The sequence below is a fragment of the Argiope bruennichi genome, chromosome 6 (genome assembly GCF_947563725.1).
Source record: "Argiope bruennichi chromosome 6, qqArgBrue1.1, whole genome shotgun sequence".
NCBI classification, from domain to species: domain Eukaryota; kingdom Metazoa; phylum Arthropoda; class Arachnida; order Araneae; family Araneidae; genus Argiope; species Argiope bruennichi.
In genome coordinates this window covers 135,818,831-135,837,388 of record NC_079156.1, presented here as the reverse complement: position 1 = coordinate 135,837,388, position 18,558 = coordinate 135,818,831, and the positions used below count along the sequence as shown (strand labels likewise).

The 18,558-nt window shown below is 26.5% G+C and overlaps 1 protein-coding gene across 2 annotated transcripts in view; it reads right to left on the bottom strand.

Annotated features, from left to right (window-relative positions):
* LOC129972636 (protein scribble homolog) overlaps window positions 1–18,558 on the bottom strand; it is a 72,035-nt gene that overhangs the window by 35,249 nt on the left and 18,228 nt on the right. Inside the window, exons 9-15 of one of the 2 annotated variants that reach the window (XM_056086846.1) lie at window positions 16,383–16,449; window positions 10,389–10,494; window positions 9,518–9,648; window positions 6,813–6,926; window positions 4,749–4,845; window positions 4,463–4,626; window positions 4,004–4,168 (exon numbers count right to left, since the gene is read on the bottom strand). In XM_056086846.1, coding sequence (XP_055942821.1) covers window positions 4,004–4,168; window positions 4,463–4,626; window positions 4,749–4,845; window positions 6,813–6,926; window positions 9,518–9,648; window positions 10,389–10,494; window positions 16,383–16,449 — 844 coding nt within the window. The remainder of the gene's footprint in view (window positions 1–4,003; window positions 4,169–4,462; window positions 4,627–4,748; window positions 4,846–6,812; window positions 6,927–9,517; window positions 9,649–10,388; window positions 10,495–16,382; window positions 16,450–18,558) is intronic. The other variant, XM_056086847.1, reaches the window with a different exon arrangement.

The window sequence follows — 18,558 nt, the reverse complement described above, 5'->3', positions numbered from 1 at the left end:
AGATGAGACTTGACATATTAATAGCATACTTCTAACTAAGGTAACCATTCAATGATTTATGAAAGGTGAATAGCCAGCAAATTCCAAGATTAACCTTCAAATGTTTGCCACAGCTACATATTAATAAGTTACCACTATTGGTCAGGAATGCAACACGAATGAAAATATACAAGCTTGCCAATCGGATGGTCACAATTCAATACTGAATATTCAATTTTCTTTTTATTATTGTTAAATTCTAATCAAATAAAAAATTACAAATATTTTTTTTTATCAAAATATCAATTCTTCTCATCCATAAAAATAACTGTTCATTTCATGTTAAAATGAATTAATAATTAAAATTTAATTTTTTAATAATTATATAATAACTTTTTATGATAAGTAATATACAAAATTACTAGGTATCATTAAAAAGTCATTATAATTTTAAAACTATTATATTAATATACTTATAAAATTTCAGTTGATGGAACAATTGAAGTTACACATGAAATAAAAGCAACTGTTAATCTCTTGAAAGCACTGGCACATGTTCTAAAACTTGTGGCTTACTTTCCAGCAATCCTCTTAAAAAAAAATTGTTCTAATGAACATACACAATCATTGTTTACTAATGGTGTACAATGTTGAAATATTTTATTTAAACATTTTTATCATTAGAGTATTTTTTTGATCATTATAATACAAGTTCTTGTATGTAAATAAAAATTAAAAGAAAAAAAAATAGATTAAAAAAATTAACAATTTTTTTTAAGATGAAAGCAATAAATTATTATTTGGTTCAAAATGTAAATTTGTACTACAATTTAAATATACAAAGAAGCACTTATATTTTGGATAAGAGTGATTAATATTTTAATCTGTTAATCCAATTTGAAATTATTAAAAATAATGGCACCAAAACCTGTTCAACTGTCTGGCAGGCCGGTACGGTATAACAAATTTTATTCTCTATTGACAACTTACTAATACAGGGGCTCCAAATTGTTTTGGTTTTGCAGATCATGTTACAAGAGCCACTAACTAAATATACAAGTAAAAAAAAAGCAAAACACTAACAAAAACAAGTAGTTAAAATAAAGCTTATTGTAAAAGAATTAAAAATATATCAAAATACTTTATTGCAGTGTAAGAAAATTCAGGAACCACAGATCAAAATTCAAAATAAGAATTTTTTTTTTCAAAAATTCAATACAATTTTGATATTAAGAGAATGATTATGAGAGATAGATTAAAATTTGACAATTTAAATTTCAAATAACTTTCTACATTAATAAAAAATATGTTAAGGAAGCATATTTACACAAATCACTAGCAGTCCACTTATGCAATTTATGACTGAATTAGAAATGTCTGTAATAGAATATAAGCTATACCAAAAGTTAGCAGATTATTTTCTTGGAATTTGATAGCTATTATGCTTTCATATACTAATGTGTGAGCATCCTAGAGGAATTATAATAATACACTAAGTCTCATTCTCCTGCAAATTTCTCAAGTTGTGTTCTCCTCTTGCATGCTGTTTATCACTTCCACATTTTGTTTACACTTTTAAAGTTTCATAAATAAAACATTCTTGAGATTTCAAAATTTAGATCATGCATCAACAATCATAGCTTAGCTATGTTTAAAATCCATTTCTAAGAGTTACTGAATCAATATAATAAATATTCCACTGGTGGATTTCCTTCAAAATTACAGGATTAAAAAAAAAAAAAATGCAAAATATATTTATATTTCAATTTAAAATAAGTTTTATTTTTAAATTATCAATATTAAAAAAAATTATTTTTTTACTCCAAAATTTATACCCCGTTATAAGTATTATAATGTGAATCCAAATTCAATCTGTTTTCAAATTCAATACAAAGTGACACCTTTCATATTGAATCAAAATTAAATGACATTAACTGATTAACAGTTAATTAAATTCCAAAAATATTTCAAATAGTGATTTGTCATAAGGAACATACACATGTGCAAAACTTTAAAACTCTGAAAATATTAGGAAATAAAAAACTCATTTCAAAATTTGACCTTTGTAAATATGAAACAACTAAATATAAGCTGTGAAATAAAAATGGATAAAAACTCTCAAATATCCAATGACATAAAAATAATATAAGAATCGAAAGATGAGCAAAATAGATTTATTTACGAGTTTGATTGCTAAGAGCAAATGAGAATTATATGCTAGATTAATAAATAGTTGAGACAATTTATTAATGTTTAAAATCCTTTTACAGGAAGGTGAAAACTAATAATAATACAGGGAATCTCTTTACAATTTCAAGAATTTATTGGAAAAAAAAAAAAAAAGTAGATAAATCAGTTGAAATTTATTACAAAATGAAAGTTGCTCTTCTCCAGATATAGTTAAATTACTTCTATTAAAGTTCCATTAGTAACATAAAATTCATCAAGATGGTGCTTGATTTCTAGTATGTTCTTAAAATTGAATATTCTCTTATGGTATAGCCTTGTCAGAGGGAGAGGAGGCAATATTTATCAATGACTTTCCATCTCAGAAAATTAAATACCCTCTATCTTTGTTCATTTCAAGATTTTTAAAACATAACCCATAAAATACACTAAATGCTTTCTTGAAGTATAAATATTTTTAGAAGTTTATTAAACAGCTTCTGTTTCTTCAATGAAATAAGCAAAAGAAATGGGATCTCATTGGCAATGAGTTAATTAGAATGTCTCATTAATTGTCTTTTTAGTAATTACTAAAATCAACAGATGCCTTCTATAGTAAATAAAATAAAAATATAAAGGTCAAATGATGAAATTTCGAATATCAAGGGATCAAAAGTACAAAATTTTCTATATCAAAATATACCTTTGATATTTCATTTCTAAATAATTAAATTACAAAATAATACCAAATTTTGATTTATAATTGGAAATTTCTTTTATTTTTAATTATTAAATATTAAAATAATTGTTTGAATGAATCATGTCACCCAATTTTAAACATTTCTTTTATATTCCAAAATAAAAATAAAAGGCTTTTTTTTGTGTGTGAACAAATATATATGAAATTATGCGATATAAAATTGTTGTTTGCAACACTAATTAATTTGGAACACCTCATTAAAATATTCTTACTATATTTTAATTTAAAAAAAATAAAATAATGGCACAAAAGAGTGCATGCATACATTTTCTTTCTATGAGAAATTAATATAAATTCCTTTGTCTTATTTTATCTTTATTTAGAAATCAAAGTTTACATATTACACTGAAATTGAAAACGAAGCATAACTGTTCTGACATTGTGATAAAATATTAAATATTCACCAAGTGACATACATTTCACACCCTTAATATGAAATATTCATAAATGGGATAAATTGCTAGCGGCAATCACTATATGGATATATATCTCCATCATCACATGAGGAAAAAATATTTATATCTTTGAGAAGTGCTGAAATTAGTCAAATTGATTTGATTAAGTGAAATGAAAGTTTATAAAATTAGTGAACAATACAAAATACATATCATACTAATTTACATATGTTGTGATGTTACTCTATTAAGTGGAATATAAAAAACCAATTAACATAGCTTATTATAATAATTATAGATGGAACCACCATAAACCAATTATTTCAAAGTTTACAAAATATGCAACTTATGGAAAAGCAATCTTGCACAGATGTATAAAAGCTTTATTTCAGATAATCAAGATCTAAATGAATTTGCAAAGGTTTACTGAAATCCCTAAGTAAGAATTTGTTCAGAAGCATTGTCTGATTATTTCTTTATCAAGTACCCTATCTACAAGCAAAATAAAAAATCAAGTAAAAAGCCTTGACTTAAAACAGGGTATTAAAGAATTAGAGTAGTTTTAATATTAATACCATTTAAGAACTTCAAGGCATAATTTGCCCCTAAACTTTCCCCTTAAAATTTTAAGAATTTATGTAGCAATTAAATGTTTCAATTGTTTTTAAATACTAATACACAGGAAACTAAACAATAGCAATACCTTCGACTCTAATGTTACCTTCTCATGATCCTTTTGAGAATCAATGAGGTTGATACGTTTGTTTTTAAGATGATGTGGAGTATCCCTCCGATGTAACTTGTTGGGTCGATCATTTTGATCTTCAACATCAGTATCAAAACCAACATGTTTTTCACCCTCTTCATCCTAAAATTGTTTTTTTAAAAAAAGTCATTATTCATCTTAAATATAATATTAATCATACTAAAATTAAAGGCAGAAGTAATCCCATTGTAGTAACATTGTAGCAACATCTAACAAATAATAAAAGCCAATATGGATGTTGGCATTTTATATAGCAGAATGCCTTAGAGTTGTCAAATTGTGCTCTGAGGATAGAAAAACACCTCAGAGACAATCCAAAATTTTCTTTTACAGTACCATTTTTTTTTCTTTCTCTTTTTAGTGATAAGTGTATTAGGAAATTAGTAAGGTAATCACTTCAGAGCTTTCTCCAGCAGAATCTTCGTCCAGTAAATCCTCTCGCGTTTGTGCTCGATAAAGGGGGCGATTGGATTCAACATCTTCCACACTCTCTTCTGGCATTTGCTCGACTTCTGGAAGATCATCTGAATCTGGGATGTCTGCTAAACTCTGGACAGCATCTAAAAAATTATCGAAATTATTCATAATTATTTATTATTATCAATATTTTAAGAGCCATTTAAAGGATACAAGTACAGAAATATGTCAGAAATAACCAAGTTATTAGACTAAATCTACAAACCTTTGAATTGAGTAGCAGAAGTTTCAGAACTTGAAGATGTTACAGATGTTATACTAGATCTCTGAGGCCTAAAGCTGTCAACAACTTCATTTCCTTTCTATAAAAATAAATCATATCCTTACAGATAGAGGAAATATCAGACGAGCAAAGAATAACTTTTATATCAAAAATACAATCATTAATTTTTACAAGTTTTATATTTAAATGTCAGAGTTACTACAAAAAAGACAGGAGGAGGATTCAGCCTTTTCCCCTTTTTTCACATGAAGAGTTTAAAGAAAATCGTGAAAACCACAAATGAGTAAAGATGAATTGCCATTATAATACCATCAAATATTTGCAGACTTGTACCATTACTTAAATTATCTACCAAATTTCTAAAAAATATTAATAAATATAGCAAACAAATTTGGGATAGAAAAAAATTCAAAACACTTACAGAAAGGTGATACACCAACAGCTAATCTACGATTATGAATATACGAAAATGAAATAATCAATCCATAATTTCTCTATACCACTACTTTCGTGTAGTTTAGAGAAAGTACGGTAATTGACAAAAGATTTGAAATCAAGAATTTGATGTATCTCCATGTTTTAGATGTCCCTGAGTTTGAAAAATATTCTTAGAAAATGTCTGTCTGAGACAAAGATAACTCAATAACTCTTTGAGTCAGGTGGTTGAAATTTGATATGGGGTCTTTATACCAAATTTGCAATTTCTATCAAATTTTAAGCAAAATCTGTTCAGAGTAAATCTGTGTGGGTGGATGTTCAAATATAAATTAATACAATAACTACAAAATGAAGAGAGATGGATGGATCAAATTCAGTACACAGATTTAACATCTATAATATATACATTATCAAATTTTGTACCAATGTCAACAATCACTTGTTGGTCTCTACTTTCAGAAACATATAAACAAATGCAAGCCAATCAAAAATACAATGACTTAAATATATCAAATTTCCAATGTGATTTTGTAACTATAAGTGTAATTTTATCCCAAATTCTTTCAATTTGATGGGAAAAAAGGTGTCTAAAACACAAATTCAATTTTTGAATACTGTTTGGGCATGCCAGGGATAAATTGCAAAATAACTCCCCAAGAATAACAAGACAGATTCAGTAAAAATGCTAAATTCATGCAAAAGGTTTATATTTTGTAACTAATGTATGCTAATGCCATATAAGGCTATCTCTGGCATGAAAAGTTCGTCAGAGTATGCAAGAAATTTTTGGGGAAACCAATCCCATTAGTTTACTTATCAAATAATGACAAAACACATTCATCTTAATATGATAGATAATTTTAGAATTCTTCAAATTTTTAATTTTTTTTGTCAAACAACAATCATGTTTTCAAAAAGGCATTATTGAATTCTTGAACAGAGTTAATCTTCCCAGAAAAGGCGGAAGAACAGCACCCAAATAGTACCATTAGAACTTTTTGATTGAGATTCAATAAATATCATTGTGTTAGTAAGGATTTCATAATCTGGATGATTTGAAATAGAAAATTTCTCTAATACTTTACTTAAGTAACATCTCAAATTCTGAGCATGAGATTAATTGTATTAGTTAAATACACTAATTAACTTGCAAAATTTCATTATTCAAAAACGTTTGTATGTTTTCTATTAACCAGAGTTTCTATTAATGCAGATTGAAGTTTAATACTAATTATATGGTTTCCTAAATATCAATTATAAATATCCTTACAACATGGTAAGAAAGTATTTTACAAATAATCATTCTTATCAAAAAACTAATAGAAACTCTGATTATATAGTTTTTTTTTTTTTTTTTTTTTTTTAAGAAAGTGAAGTAATTGAAAATTAAGTTATGAAAGCCCCCAAAGCATAGTTCCTGCTATTTCTTTTCTCCCCAACAGATAGCAAAAAATGTCAAATTTTATTATGAAGTTATATTGCATATTAAGAAAGAAAGCATTAATATTTCATTGCACAAAATTTCAAAAAATGCTGTAAAAAATAGAGGGGGAAAAAACTAGTGATTTTTATAGTGTTATGCTTTCAAAACAGCAATGCAGTGCATACCTCTTCATGGGCCACAACATGACCATCAATGTTTTTAGACTTGCTAACAAGCAACTTATTGTGCCTAGCTTTTAACTCTCGTGGATGTGGTGTGTCATGCCGCACAAATTGAGTCTAAAAAACAAAAGGGAAAACAAAAATAGTACTGAAAAATACAAAAAAAGAAAGAAAAAAAGGCATGCAGTGAATTAAAGCGGCATCTAACTCACTAGGGGAAAAAATATTTACATGCTGAAATAGAATATCTTTTCACTGATCCATTCAAATTTTTTATGTTATTAACTTAACTAAAAAAAAACAGCGATTATAAGGCCACTAATATAAAATTCAATTAATGGACTTCCCTTTCTTTTCACGGGAATAAATATATCTTCTTTAATACTTTAAACCAAAAATAAAATTAATTTAAGGTAAATGTTTCATAATTTTAGTATTTGTTAAACATTGCCACATTAGTTAATATATAACAACTGAACCAATGAAAATGTATGCTGACTCATAAGAATTAAATAATTAACAATAAAAATTCAGAAAAATGGAAATAATTTTAATTAATAATTATCCATGCAAAAAAAAAAAATCAATATGCAAAAGATTACTTTGATGTACAAACAGAATTACATATGGTTAGCAACATTAAAAATTGTATAAAAAGGTATTTGTTACTTCATAGAAAAAATTCTTTCTCAATCAATAATAAGAAATTTAAATTTTATAATTAATGCCATCAGTAATTTTTTTAATTAAACAGTTCTTTGAAGTAATTATTTGATACATTGTGCAAGACTACTACACAATGTCAGAAAATCTGAATTGATTAATGAAAAAATACCCATTCCACACTGAGAATATAAAATGAAATTGCTACATTATCACACTTGGTAAGACAGTACAGCAGTTTTTATTGCTTTAAATATTATCAACTGAATTTTAATTTTATTTTTTACATTATTTTAGGAAATTTAAGCATTTTAATGAACAAGTATTAACATACACACACACACATATATATATATTTTATCCTCCTTTTCATTTATATCAATTTATCATGTCTGAAAATTAATACTGTTCATGAGAAATTAAAATTCTTAACATTTTAATTCAATAAATAATTACTTGCAAGCTAAGAAACTGCACTTTAAATAATTTATATAGATCTGCTTGGTTTGCTTTTAACACAAAGATATTTTGTCACATCTTCATAACAAACAAAATCTACTCGATTTAAGTTTCTCAGCTTAAGGCTAATGAACACTTAACAGAAAGCTTTTATTTATTTAATTTAAATATTAAATATGAAGTGGCCTATTTTGCATTTTAATTTCTTTTTATTTCAATCCTTAAAATTAAAAATATTCTTAATTTTTTACAATAAACTAAATCTAAACACCTGTTTGCATTATCTATTGCACAATTAAAGAGTGCCATCAGAAATACAATTAGAATATATAAATCTAAACTGACACCAATAGCCCTATTTTTACAAATTCATATTTGATGTATTCTTAACTAAATTCATGAGTGTTACCAGCATATAAATATAGGAAATTGGATAAATAAAATTCGTTAGTGTGTGTATCAAACAACCATTCTGGTATTTTACAGAAATGAATTCGTATAAGTTGGCACAATGTTCAATTCTTTGGTAACTAAATTTTATATTTGAGTTGATGTATGCCTGGAGCAAAATGCCTAGCAGAAATATAGCCAGGAAAATAATAATAATAAAAAAGGCACTTATTTTAATATAATAAACTAGCTCAGCTATTCATGCAAAATTAGGCAATGGTTCACTCAGCTAAGCAACAAATTTCCAAAAAATATTTCTAAAACTTCTAATTTGTATCTTTCTGCATAAACATAATGGACAGCTTCCATAGCAAAAATGCATTTTTTTCCCCTTTCTTTCTGTCAAAGAATTTTGCTTATCTACATACTATTCTTGTTAGAAACCTTTTACTAAGATGTTCAACAACAACCAGAATTAGAAATAAATCCTATATGAATACATAAAAACATTTTAAATTCTGCATTACATGAATAAACTTTGTTCGCAACAGAACTTAACAAAAGGTATTATGCTACCAAAATAATAATTTCTTTAATGTATACATTCCACCACCTAAAATAGCAGATTTTTATAGAAATGAAATAAGATGTTCTAAAAATCATTTACATAATTTATAATTTATTAGCAAAATTAATAGTGAAATGTAAATAATCTTATGTACCTAAAAAAAAAAAAAAAAAAAAAAAGTGCGAGACTGGAATTAATATTACATTATCATAAGTACATATTATCTCAGAATAAAATTGGTAGCACTGTTGCTTCAATAAAAGTTTTTTATTTTGAAACAGAAAATCTTACCATCAACCTAAAACTATCCAAACATTATAATAATAATAATAATAATAATAATACTGATTTCATTACAAAAATTTATTTAAGTTTACAATTTTAAAAACCAATTCATGAAAATAAAAATAATCTTCGCATTTGTAGTCGTAAAATTATTCAACATTGTAACACAAAGAATTTTTAATTTTAATTTCATATTATTACATGCACAATAACTTCTTTGAAGGGAGAGGAGAATAAGAGGAAAGAAAATTTCAATTGTAAATAATAAATTTTGATTCAGCACAAGACCCAGACTTGTAACAACATTACTTTAGTGATGTATTTCAATGCAAGATATACTTACCTCTTTTTCCTCATCATCCAGTTCTTTTTCGTCTTCTACAAATTTAACAAATGATGTTCGATCGTTCTTTTCATTCTTTTGTTCCCAACTCAAGCGACTATCTTGCTCTCCACTATCTCTAAGTAGATTTTCTATTGAAATATTAATACGAAATTTCAAAAACATATGCTCTTTTCAAAAATTTGTCATAAAATTTTTCTCTGGTTACAAAAGAATCATTAAATATAATACTACAAAATGTCAACTATGGTATAGTTGGGTTTTAAAATTTTTTTAAATCCAACATAGAGCACAACTATCACAGAATAGTGATTTTATATTTGATTGTTATCAAAATGGTGTCAAAGAAGAAAAAAGTTCTATGTATTCTTTGGTTCAATGATTTTAATTTGGTCAATTCAATACCAAATTGGAGTTGCATAAAGGACAAAATGTTTGCAATGCTAACTGAAGATATTGATACACTCAAAGTAAAGATTATAAATGTTATATTTAGTCTGACAGCTTTATACTGAATTTGCGAGAATTGGAATACGATTCTTAACATTTCTCAAGTTACCAAATGAGCCGACATTGAGATTTATTGACATAAGAACTTTCATTAAAAATTTTATACACATCTTTACAATATATCAAAATAATCGCATATCAAACCAAATTATAATAATTTATATACAAAAGGAGGGTTCCCAAGAGATTTTTTATCAATTACTTCTTTCCAAGAATATGAAAAACCTTTCCTCTGCATAATTTTTTGACATCTACAAGGACTAACAATGGTTAAAAAACACGACATGAAAATGCATTTAATGAAATATAAATCATAAAAATATCAATAATATCTTTTGCTAAAATTTAAGTAGGGACTTACCCATGCTTTCTGGGTGATATTCTTGTTGTGGTAATAAAAAGCATGTTAAGACTTTAGCACCATTTCGTTCATTAATATCTGTTTGAAACTTTAGCATTGGTTGAGACTATACATAAAAAAAGAAACAATATTTTCGAAATTTCAAGGAAACAGATATTAAAAGATAAGCAGAAATTGTGACATATAATCAAATATCAGATAGTATAATCAAAAGGAGCCAAATCATTCAGCATATCAAAAATCTTGCTTTTACAGTATCCTTTCATTTTTTTAAAAAATATGTAATCCTTTTTTGGCAATTGATTTATGTTAAATTACAGTAAATAACAAAACTTATAATTTGAATTTAAAACTTTTTCTAATAATAGTTTATTGATATTGAAATAAATAATATTTTGAATAAGCAGGAAGTTTAAAAACATAATTTCATACTTTTACTGAAGGAGAGAAGGAAAAATTCAAGGACCATTAAATTACCTATTTTAGATATAAAAATGTAAATGATAAATTAAAAAATTTTTCACTATTAATATAGTAATGCACCATTATTATTATTATTATTATTTGCCTACTATTTCAAGATGCTTAAGTGAACAGTATTAGACATCTGTTAAGCTCATTTTTATAATTAACAAGTCAAGATTTAAAAGTTCAATTTGACTTTAAGATTTGACAACTTCCTTTATCATTACCCACTTGAATAACTTCGACTAGATTCTAATTTCACACAAACTGTTATTGCGAGCTGTCTTCACAGACATATCAATACTTTAACAGAAACAAAATTCTTAAAAAGAAAAAGGGGGGGGGGAGATTCAATACCACAAGAATCTTATTTTAACAAACACTTGGAAAAATAAAAGGTAAAATATAAGAAACAAATAAACCTTTATTTACATTTCTCCAAAATATTTGTATGCCTAAATTATGAGAGATATTAAAATTTATTTAGTTTCATAACTTTATACAACTTTAAATCACTGAACCATTCTAAAGTAGTCAAGTTCCTTGAAATCATAGTGCTATTAAAAAACGTAATTGTCAGGATCATTTTTCCTTCACAGCTCCTTATAAATTATCAATAGATAAAGCAGGATCCTTCTTCTTTAGCTTTTAACAGTGGAAGAAAATTGCACAAATATTGGACGAAATATGCAAACAGATTGAATTTCTTTGCAACAACGATACATATAGATGCAAATTATGAAAGAAAAGCAACTGGCAATATTCAGAAAAAAAACTGTACAACATTAAAAATTTCACCATTAAAAGAATATTTTTAAAATTTTAAAATGTTGCAAAAAACAGTATCAAGCTAGCACTAATATTTTCAGGAATTATTGCAGGAAAAGATACCATTTAATCTTTTATTTTAAATCTCTTCAATGCACACACCGCACTCCAAAGAATATCTACAACAAATGGGTAGTTCTAGGTCAAACAGTCTGCCCTGCCAAACACCAAAACAGACATTTTTCTTGGCCTTTTCAGCTTCTGTTCTGTAATACAAGAACCCTCGCTTTAATTTTCACTATTTTTTTTTTTTGTTCTCAATTTGAAATCGATCAGTTCATCTGTATTGTGTTATTCCTTTTCTTATTCTTTTCAAGGTTTTGAAATTGCTATCTTCATTACTTGTTTACAGCATATTTAGAGTAAGCCCCCCCCCCCCCAAATTTAAGTCTTTTAATGATTCAAAAATCTCCTACTCCAAACACTTTTTTTTTTCAATTAAAACTTTTTGTACTATTTTTCTTCTTTAAGGTTTCTAATTGCCATAATTTTATTTCCAGAAATTTCCTTTTCAATTGTGGTAAGGATATGAGATAGCATCACGAAAATCATAATAATTTCACTAAGTTTTCACCTACAAAGTATTTTGATTAAAATTTTTTAAGGTTTTTAAATACTTCTAGCTGCATAAATTTGCAAGAAAAAATATTTAAAATGTTCTTAAATTCTATTAAAATAGAATCAATCTTTTTTTTTTTTTTTTTTTTTTGTAATTCACAAAAATAGAAATCTGGGAAGGTCTGAAAGTCTTTTTAGCAATCTGTGACCAAAGAATAACAAATTTTTAAAATGTTCTTAAATTCTATTAATATAGAATCAATCTTCTTTTTGTAATTCACAAGAATAGAAATCTGGGAAGGTCTGAAAGTCTTTTTAGCAATCTGTGACCAAAGAATAGCAAATTAACTTAGCTGATATCAGCATATGAATCTTTATTCGAAGGCTCAGATTAGAAATGCTTTTGATATATTAACAATTTCTTTGGCCTAAGTGAACATTTTTCAGGACACTAAAAGTTTCCAAACAGTCAGTGAAGGAATAATTTGTACCAAAGATTGCATAAGTAGAACAGTTTCTAAAACAGAATCCTAAAATTGGATAATTTTGATAAATGACAAATTAAACCTTGATTTCCCAGATACAAGATTTTTACTACATTTTGTGGCAAATTTATATGTTTCATCTCTTGGTGCAACTCAATCTTTACATTCAACCTTCTCAATATACCAAACCAAGTCGTTCAGCATTTGAATTACTCATTCAATAGAAGCTATACACCTAGAAAAATTACATTTTTTTTTCCTTCTAGCAGTGAATTAAGTAGTACACATTAGATGAAAAGAGATTCAGTGTCCCACCTGAAAATTATTTTGCCATGTCTAAAAGAATTGTTTAAATAAGCAAGAAAAAATTACCCATATTTATTAACAATAATAAGAATTCTTTTGCATTTCACAACTAAGTGAGGGGGGGGGGGGAATGCATTTTTTTAAAGGACCACCATTAAGACATGCAAAATCTCTCGTATATATATATATATTTGATTGTTTGTTGAATTATGAAAATTTCGTAAAATATCCTATGAAAAAAATCGCATATCTGGTCACTTCCTTGCTTTTTTATTCTTTTTCATTCAAAAACTGAATTGCAAATACATCTGGGAGAACGGCAGTGCCTCCGCCAAGTCGAGCAAAAACAAGCGGCACGGCCGTACTATCCTTTTCTCGAAGCAGTTCAGGCCATTTTCGACCCCCTATAACTTCGTTGTGAATAAAACTAGAAGCCTGAATTTTCAGTAACCAAGCAGTCATTATATAAACACGGTATATTTCAAATTCCATTAAATTTGAACCAGTAGTTTAAGAATTATAACTAGTCAAAGTTTGTGAATTTTGTCACTGACTGACTGACAAAAGGAGCTCGTGAATGCATAAAAAAATATGAAGACGATGCTTCTATGACTGCATGCCTGGAAGAGAACATAATTATAAAAATAGGAGCAAAAGTCATGTTAAGGCGAAATATTGACGCAAGTCTTGGTTTAGTTAATGATTCTATCGGTATAGTGCAAAGAGTAAAGGTTGATCCGGAAAATACTAAAATAATTAAGAAAATATACATTACATTTAATAAAGAACATGTTTACGAGCTTAGTCCGGTCAAAACTAAATTTGAAATTATTAATAGAGCTTATGTTCATCGCAAATAGTTTCCCATATGTATAGCCTATGCTATAACTATACACAAAAGTCAGGGCCTAGGTCTAACTAATGCACTGATGGATATCGGTTCTGCAGTATTCACATCCGGTCAAGCTTACGTATCACTTTCGAGAGTTACAAGTCTGGATGGCTTACATCTAATTAATGTCAACTTTGGAAGTATTAAAGAGCAGGAAATCCTCAATTTGTGAATACAACAGACTAAGAAGCATTTACCATCCAGACTTGTCAGAAATTGTAACATCAAAGCTTACGAGAAAACCCATAGAGACCAGGAGTGGGCTATGAGAAAAACTGTAGCTGAAGCTCAAGAAGTAGTACCGGAAAAGAAAAAGAGGAAGCCTACATACAAAAATAAGAAAAGGACCATCTACAAAAAGAAATGAGATGCCATCAAAAACATAACTTGTAAAAAAAAAAACCAAGTCTTGCAACTCAGTTCTTTTATGGTAAAAAGTTGCGAGATCCATGTAATACCAAGTCGGTCAATTTATTCAGTCCCTACTTAAGGGTCCTTCTGTCTAAAGTTATTACGTAATTAGCTAACCTAACAACAACTTATAGTGACCATATCAATAATAAAAATCTTTTATGGTTTAAATAAATAGATTGACTTGGCAATCACACTGAACAATTACTTATTTAACTTTACTTATATTAATAATATTTGTGTTTATCTTATTAATTATTAATAATTTATTAATTATAAATTATTAATTAATAATAATTTAAGATTAGATAAACATGAAAACACAATGTATCTTTACATTAAATTAGATTACATTAACATATTATATTAAATTAGATTGTTTAGTGCAATTGCCAAATCAATTTATTTAAATCATAAAAGATTTTTAATATTGATATGGTCACTATAAGATGTTGTTAGGTTAGCTAATTATGTAATAACTTAAGACAGAAGAACCCTTAAGTAGGGACTGAATAAATTGACCGACTTGGTATTACATGGATCTCACAACTTTTTACCATTGAAGAACTGAGTTGCGAGACTTGGTTTTTTTTTTACAAGTTATGTTTTTGATGGCATTTACTTCATTTGAAAATATTTGTTGAATGTTTGTCAAAAATACATAAGGCTATACACTTTAAAACAAGCCAGACACTTAAATAAAACAGCTCTAATGTATGATGCAATGCTAAAAGAAACTAAGCAAGAGCATTTTGTTAGAACACAAGAAAATTTCTTGGCAATCTTGGTGTTTAGAAATACTTCTTTAATAAAGCTTAAAATCCTTTTATGAGAGTTATGTTAACATCCCATACACTCCAAATTCTATTTCAATTCTGCATTTAAGCACAATGAAAACAAAATGAATGGCATAACAGTACTTTTTCGAATTTCTGAGTCTATTGAAATTTCTTTAGCAGTTCTGCTTACCCTTTCCATTCTCCAAATTACACAGAGAAAAGATTAGTGTTTGTCAGAGTTCTCAAATCAATTACTATTTTTTATTGGTGGAATTTTCAAAGCTAAAGCAAATCATAAACAGATTTTCTCTTTCCCTCCCTCCAAAAAGAAGCAGATGCACATTTTGCTTATTTTTCAAGAACCCATCAAAAATTCATTTTTTTTTTTTTTTTTTTTTTTTTTAAGTGCCACAAGTTTAGCAAAATAAAATTTAAGGAGTTCAACAAGGGCCGTGAGGACATTGGAAAATTATATTTTTCTTTCATAAATTTTCTTTTTCCACTTAAAAAACATGTTAGTAGGGAATGCTGTATACACAGAAATTGTAGAAATATAACAAATATATGGTTCATTCTTATAAATGCATCATTACTTTTAAAATAATATAATTATTTTGCAGACATTTTTACAAAATAATTAACTTAATTCAATTTGCTACTAGTTTCATGGGGTGTTTCAGATTTAGCATGGCACTAAAAGACAGAAAATAATAGATAAAAATAAAATAATGGGACATAAAAAATAACAGAAATATATTTTTCTTCAATCTTAAAAATATAATAATAAATTACAACTTAACTGTAGCATCACTTTTACTTCCTCATCATTTTGAATTTAAAATACTAAGCAGTTTTTTTTTTTATTAAAGAAACTCATAAATAATTAAGAAAAGTAGAAAGGAAAATTCATATTGTTGCATGTCTTATTAAATATTTTTCAATTAAAAATAATAAATTCCCATAATTAGAGACAATATGGCTTTAGATGATACAATTAGCTACAATTGATATGGATTTAGAGCGTAAATAAACATGACAAATTAAAATAAATATTGTTTAAAATAGGAAAAAAAAAAAAAAAAAAGCATGGGAAAAAACTAAAAATTTCACTAAAATACATAAGATAAACCATGCATGTTTGATTATTTCCTAGGAGTTAACTGATAAATTTTTACATAAAATATAATTAAAAAAAGAAATGATAAATTTTTCAAAAAAGAACACAGCATTTATCAAATATCCCACTTTTCGTAAAGAATAACATACAAACCTGATTTTCTGCCAACCAAAGAGCCTTTAAGTTCAAAGCAGTAATAGAGATTGGAAGATACTGTAACCTGGAAAAATTATTTCAACTAATGATGAGATTCACATATAAATAAAATGCTAATCTTAATACTACAGAGATAAAATTATGACCAATAATATTTTTTACTTTTTGAAATTAAATAAATTTTTATGCTTTTCCTTTCTTTTTATCTCTCTACATAATAAGAACCTTTCATACCTAGATTTCCACTTTTACAACTTAATAAACTGTTTCCTTATTACATTAAATGGAGGTTGCAAATTGTAATTTAGCAATTCAGAAATTTAAAAAGCAAAAAACATGTAATATATATGCTCTCTCTATTCTTATCTAAGATGAAAAAGCAATATATTCTACTCTCAACAGATTAATATATTAGAAATTAATTGAATCTCTACTATTTGAATTTCAAGAGGAAAAAGAAAAAAAAGTCTACCTATAAAGTTCAAAGAATTGAAATTACATCTAGAATAATTTGTGTAAGGAAAAAGTTAATCTGAATACATTATTTATAGCAGAATAAAAGATTACTTTCTTTATATAATAATGAGATATCTCATAAATAAACAAAAGAATATAACAAAAGATAGAATTCACGAATTAAATAAAAATGAATATTTGACAAAAAGCATGAAATAAAATGAAGCCTAGCAGGAAACAATATATGCTATGTATACAAGTTACAACCAAGAATTTCATTGTAATTTGCCAAATTTGTTAATGTAAGTAAAATATGAAATCATAATTTTTCAGAAGAAAATAAAATAAAAAGAAACATGCATGTTTTTAAAAAAGCTACATTTTTTTGGTCGACTTTTCACAAACACTTTTCTGTTACCTTTTTGATGGCTGGGTCCCAGAGAAGAAACTGTCAAACCCAAGTAATAACTTGTCAAATTTTAGTAACTTAAAAATTTTTAGTCATGCTTATAAGTTCTAACAGAACAGAACAAACACTTGAGGTGAATGACTGGAACCAAGGTAACAAAAAAGTACACTTGTTTTAATATATGACACAGCTCCATGGAATGTTAATCATAGAAATCAACTTGAGTTTTTTTTAGTATTTTTATGCAAACTAACAATATTGGAGGATCTTTCCATGAATAAAAGTTCAAAAATAGTTTTCATTAGAATTTAAGACAACCTTTGATACACTAATCATACAGAGCATCACAAAAATACCATATCACTAAAAGCAAGGCTTTAATTTACATAGAAAATACAGTTGTTTTCAACAAGTTATAAAACAGGCATTAAAAAAAATGCCTTGAATATTTTTCCAAAACTGAGTTGAATGTAAATATGAAAATATTACATGCTTTAATGTGGTTGTTAGTGACTGGAAATAAAAAAATGCAATAAGTTCTCCACCCAATTATTTTTTATATTTAGTATTTATTATTATATTCACTTTTTAGGTGAATGCACTAAGAACTTTCAACTGGATTGAAAATGATAATAATAAGTCTTAAGTATCATTTAATTGGAAGCTGAATTGAGGAGAGAGAGAGAAAACTAAATGAATGACAAAAATGCCACATAAAAAAAAACTGAAAACAAGAAAATGTACAATCATTTACTAGAGAAGAAAGTGATAGCAGAAACAAATAAGTTCTGCAAACTCTTTGAGAATTCACACTCTGAGGTAGACACAAACATCTGAAACTAATTCTGGTTCATTTTTAAATCATAATCAATGAAATTCAAAATGAATGATAGTAATCTTATTTTAGTTTCCATTATCAGTTTAATATTTTACAATCGAACTTGACATTTTTTTAAGTATAAAAATTACTGCTTTTTTAAAAAAAAGAAAAATATATTATTTAATTACTGTAATTAAAAAGATTTATATTTAAATTGAGTATTTTATGTAAAATTAATCATGAAGTCTTGAATGTTTCTTCTGATGAACTTTTCAAATCTTTATAAAATTTAAAAAGTGTCATCTGTTTCTAATTTTTTTAAACTTATATTCAATATTGTAAATATAATTCTTTAATATTATTATATACATACTGACAAATGTGCAACAGTTAAATGTAAACAAACATTTTGAACTATTCTATACAGTACATTTTCTAGTTCAAATGCCTTAAAGTGTTTCATTGATCACTTTTAGAGTTGCACTTCA